The 5,104-nt window shown below is 59.5% G+C and overlaps 1 protein-coding gene across 1 annotated transcript; it reads right to left on the bottom strand.

Moving 5' to 3' along the window:
- Window positions 1-2,085: 2,085 nt before the first annotated feature.
- Window positions 2,086-3,864, bottom strand: NKX2-8 (NK2 homeobox 8). The gene is made up of 2 exons (XM_006740910.2): window positions 3,451-3,864; window positions 2,086-2,795 (listed from the first exon to the last, which is right to left on the bottom strand). Exons 1-2 carry the CDS (start codon window positions 3,605-3,607, stop codon window positions 2,233-2,235), a joined length of 720 nt encoding a protein of 239 aa, XP_006740973.1. The 5' UTR covers window positions 3,608-3,864; the 3' UTR covers window positions 2,086-2,232.
- Between the last annotated feature and the right edge of the window lie 1,240 nt (window positions 3,865-5,104).

Genomic DNA, 5,104 nt, shown 5'->3' with positions numbered 1-5,104 from the left:
CCGGGTTGGACCTCTGGATGAATTTGGCTGAGGACATGCTCTCCCAAAGAGCCTCCTGGGAAGAGGGGCTCCATGATTCAGACCCCTCAGTATGGACCTCAACTTCAGTAGGCTTTCTCCACTTTGCACACCCCAAGACCTACTTCCTCTGTAACTCCAGGAAAAGAAAAGGCAAGAAACTGAACAGGTGGTGATTTTGCCCTTTCTCCTGAATATTCAGGTCTTTGCCACCACCAATAGCAGAAAACAAAGCTACAGATCTTTACCTCCATTCTTGGAGAAAACACTCCTTCTGGAGGAAGAGCATGGAAGAGCCAAGCACCCAGCCAGCTGACCACAGGGGCAAGTCCCAGCCAGGGCCTTCTTCAGAAATCCTTTCCTCCTTTTCTTTCCCATCTGTTCTGCCAGGGCTAACTGGGAAGCCCCTAGGGTGGTTTCCAATATAAGTCTTACAATGTCCAGGCTCCCTCCCCAGCAATCATTTATTAGAAAGAGGTTTTATGATACAAATTTGATAATCTCCCATGCACACTGGCACTGTTGTAATTGAAGTTGTAAGCCCATAAAATTCAAGCCCTTTGTCTTCCTGAAGGCCACAAGGTTTAAAAAGTTTTAAAAAGATACTATTGTCCTCTCTAACACCCACGACATTGTCACCAGGGACTGATTAAACAGAGTCCTGAATTGAAACAGTGCGGATTTTGTCTAGGTCCTTTTCAGGCCTGACAATGCCCTTTTCAGTTCCCAAGACAAAAGGAGGTTTAAGGATCGAGATTCTTCTGAGATAACCGCATCCATATGGAAGGCAAGGTGGCCAGCAGCTGAGACCCAAACACCCCACTCCTTTCCCCCTCTGTCCTCTCTCTCCCCACCCCCCAAAATTCCAGGTGATAACACAGCCTCAGCCACCCTACCTGGGGGCAGGGGAGAAAAGAGGGGAAGAAAACTAGGGTCTCAAACTGGCCCAGTGCCTACTCCTCACAGGCCTCACCGAGCCCTTGCTCCCTTCCCTGGATCCCATGCCTGAACCTACTCTCCTCAAGCACATCTCCTTGCAGTGGGCACCAGGGAGGCTGCTTGTCACTTCACCAAGAGGGGAAACACTTGCATAGGAAGCTCTGCAGCTCCGTATACCCAGGCGAAGGGCAGTTACAAATTCCAAGGGTGGAACCCTGGATCTCCGAGCTTAGAGTGTATCAGGACCGCGGGAGAAATGAGACCCACCAGCAGGTCCCACACCTATGTCGGCCCACCCTGGCTCTCCAAATTGGTCTTCCCGCAGCTGGCAGCCCGGAGGAGGGTCACTTCCCCACCACCCTTTGATTTCTTCATTGCGCTACCCTCCCTCTCCCCATTCCACTCCAGCCTTGTGTAGAGCTAAGAAGAGGGAGGAAATCACAGATGTCAAGCGAGGCACTCGCAGGCTTAATTGGGATTTACAAATTCTACGGGTGCTCGGGTGCTCCTCAGGTCCAGAAAAGGACAGCTTGCGACCAGGCCTGAGCTGCTCCAACGCAGTACGCTCTGCCCCCAGCCCAACTGGCCCGTCTCCAGAGAGTCCTTGTGGGGAAGCTTATTGTCTTATCCTGGCCAACTGGGTTGACTTTTGGTGTCTGAAACACCAGCAGCTTCGGGAGCCCAGAGGGGTCTCCAAGTCAGCTCCCGCCACCTCCCGCAGACAGGGATCCCAGGGTTTCCTTGGCTTTATCCCCGCACCTCCCTCCCTCCACCCCTTCCCCCAACATCTTCCTAGAGCTGCGTCGGGACTGAGACCTGCCCTTCCACCCAGCCCGGGGTGGGGAGAGTGGACTGGCGCCCTGAACTCCGGTCCGGAAAGCACAGCTTCCATCTACGTTCCCGGCAGGCGCTCAGGGGACCCAACCCTACACATTTTATTCTCGCACCACAAGGAGGAAAATATTCTATTTCTTTAAAAATAAGTTGCTTCCCATACAAATAGCTATTTTAAAATATACAAATAAGGTTTAAGCAATAAAAATCTAGCTCTGGGGCTGGCGGTCGAGGGAAGAGGAGAGGGGGAAATGCTGGCTGAAGTTCCCCGCTCAGCGGCTGGGGGAGCGCGGGGCAGGGGACCCCTGCGCCGAAGGAGATGGGGCCCGAAGAGAGGTGGGGCCGGGGGAACACTCCGGATCTCGGCTTCCAGCCCTGCTTCGGCCGCAGAGCCACTCCAAAGTCCGGGGTAGCCCGAGGTGCCCGCGCCCCGCAACAGCCTCACCAGTTCCAGGAGACCAGGGTTGGGGGCGCTAAGTGCTGGTAGGCGGGGAAGAGGCCGAGAGCCGAGCAAGGCCCGAAGGCGGCGTAGCCTGGCAGAGGGCAGCTGGCGGCCGGGGACGCGCCGCTCTTGTCCTGGGCGGAGGCCGTGCTTAGATCGCCGCTGCCGCAAGGCTGCCCGTCGCGCACCAGCACGGGGACCACCACGCGGCGCAGCAGGCCCGGGGCGGCGCGCAGCTCGGCAGCGGCTGCCAGGTCAGGCGACTCCACCGCCCCCGGCGCGCCGGGTGCGCGCGCGCGCTTCAGCTTATAGCGATGGTTCTGGAACCAGATTTTGACCTGTGTGGGCGTGAGGCGAAGCAGGCGCGCCAGCTGCTCGCGCTCGGGCGCGGACAGGTAGCGCTGCTGCCGAAAGCGTCGCTCCAACTCCAGCGTTTGCGCCTTGGAGAACAGCACCCGACGCTTCTTCCTCTTTTCAGCGTCTGAGCCGGGAGACACCGGCCGAGTGCACGGCCGCTGCGACGAGTCGGGAAGGCTGGTCTCCGGGCTGCTCTCGTCCGAGGCTAGGGGCGGCAAAGGAGACACGGCCTGATGAGACGCCGGCTGCTTCTCGCGCGCGCGCGTGGAACCACTGGCCGGAGGGCGCTGCCACTCGCCCGCGGCTTTAGGGCTGAGACCATTTCCTTCCCTGGGCCCGCATCTGGACACCCACCTCTCCAAATTCAGTGACCTCATTTATACCACAACCTGAGACCGCGCCTCCTAAGAAACTCACCAGGGCCCTCTTAAAGCAAGTCCACACTGGTCGCTGCGCTAGCAGACGAATTTACCGCAAGCTGGGGCACCAACCCAGGCCACCTCCGGGTCTACTGCAATAGTTGCCGAGGTTTGCAAAGCCTTGGAGAGCTAAGATCGCCACTGCTGCCCATCTCAGACCGAGGCCTGAGAACGTAGCCGTGTTTTCAGACATTTAAGTGCCGTTTCTTAAATATTTAAATATTGTGACCTCTAGAAACAGAAACCCAGATCCCGGGCGTCAGTGCCAGGCGCAAGGATCTGCTCTCAGGATGTGCTGACTAGGGAACGATTGGCATAGGGGTTTATGGAGGACAGAGCCTCTGGTTCGAAGACTGGTTTTGACTTCCCAGTCCCGCATGGGTCGGGCGCGTGGTTCTGCTCCCGCCTCCCCACTCCCGCCGTGGTCCTCCGCTTACTCACAGGGGTAGTGGCTGCGCTCGGATTCCAACCAGGTGGCGCAGGGGCCGGGCCCGGGAGCGCGTAGCTCCGGCTCCCGCCTCCGCAGGTGCTGTGCGTCCTGCTCGGGTAAATCCAGGAGGCTGCGCACGGTGAAGCTGAGGCGTCCAGAGGTGGCCATGGCCAAGGAGGGGAAGGAGGCGGGGGCGGGGCAGGCTGGGAACCGAGGGGCGGCCGGGGACGCCGCTGCTACGGGTGGGCGCCAGAGGCGCACGCCATGCGCTGGCTGCCGGGATATTAGCGCGCTTACAGCTGCATCTGTTTATATAAACAGCTCTTCCCACGCGGGATGCTTTGAAAGCCGAGGTCCGGTTCTCCAGGGTGTTAAGTACCTGAATGAGTGCTGGACCAAAGACCGAGCGAGCCCTGAAAGTGCCACCTCCGCCCCCCCCGCCCCGCCCTGTCCCCCGCCCCTCGGCGCCCCGTTACCTCCCAGAGGCGGCAGGAAGCAGCTCTACGGCATTAGTGATTCTGTCTGATTAGCCCAAAGTGGGGACAGATAATGGGGATTGTTACCAATGAATAACATCTTGGGTGGCGAGAGGTGGTCACCACCCGCCCGTCCCAGCCCCAGCTTCCTCCTCCTCCTGGGCTGACACGGGGCCTGGCCCCGCAAGAGCGCCCGCTGGGGTGGGGGCGGCATGGGTGGGTTTATGAGCACCCAGGAATTTATTCCCTGTTTGCTTTATTCCTCGAGCTTGTTTGCTAGAGTGTTCGTTTCCCGCAATTATCCGGAAAGTGATTTACAAGGCGGCGTTAAACTCTGGCGCGCTCTTTTCTCTTTTTGGTTTAGGCCCCTCTAAGGATTGAGAGGCGAGAAATTTCAGGCGGGCACAGAGTTGTGGCCTGGTTCCGCCGGCATCTGGGCCGAGGGTTTTGAAAGCCTCTAGGAACCACACCCCAAACGTTCCTCCCTTCAAGGTGTGCTGGGAAAGGGCTGGCGGTAGTACAGGAGCCCCGGCTCGGCGCCCGTTTCCCCAGACCGGCAAAACGGAGGCGGAATCCGGCCAAGCTGTTCAGGTCCTTAGTGCCACCCTCGTTAGCCCAGCCCCGCCCGGCCGCTGCGGGTCGTGGGCCCAGCCCCCGTGGCCGCGCTCCTCAGAGGCCAGCCCAGGCCCGCTCTAGGGCCCACGGGCGGCGGCGTTTCCCCGGGAGCCCACGAAGGCCTTGCGGCCTCCTTGGCGTCGCCAGACGCTCTGGCGCCACTTGTGAGCTTCAGCTATGTGGCCTCAGTGTCAGGCCCGGTACCGGGGATACAGCCTCTGCCCCAGGGCAGGCCTCCGGCCTGGGCTTCCCGCTCCAGGCAGCTGCCAGGCCTAGTCCGGTACTGGACCGATTGGGAGAATTAGGACTGGGCCCGCCGGGCAGAAAAGACACCCTGCGGGGGTTTTCTGAGATCTAGTTCCCGCAGCCCCACCCGAGCGAATGATCAAGGTAGAAGGCGCAGGGAGTCAGGCGCGGTTACATTTTGTTGGCCCATTGGCTCCGCCGGGGTCCCGCTTCAGTCTAGGGCTCATTGAGGGCACTTTTAGAGGCCTCTCCTCTGCAGCCGTGGCTTGGGTATTTGGTTGCTAAATTCTAGTGAGGGACGCGGCGCTTGGGTGGCCGCACCCGAAAT

Source organism: Leptonychotes weddellii, chromosome 9 (assembly GCF_054177405.1).
Source record: "Leptonychotes weddellii isolate Sample4059 chromosome 9, ASM5417740v2, whole genome shotgun sequence".
In the NCBI taxonomy this organism is placed as follows: Eukaryota; Metazoa; Chordata; class Mammalia; order Carnivora; family Phocidae; genus Leptonychotes; species Leptonychotes weddellii.
Note: the sequence above shows the minus strand (reverse complement) of the source record. Positions and strands in the feature narration are given on the sequence as shown.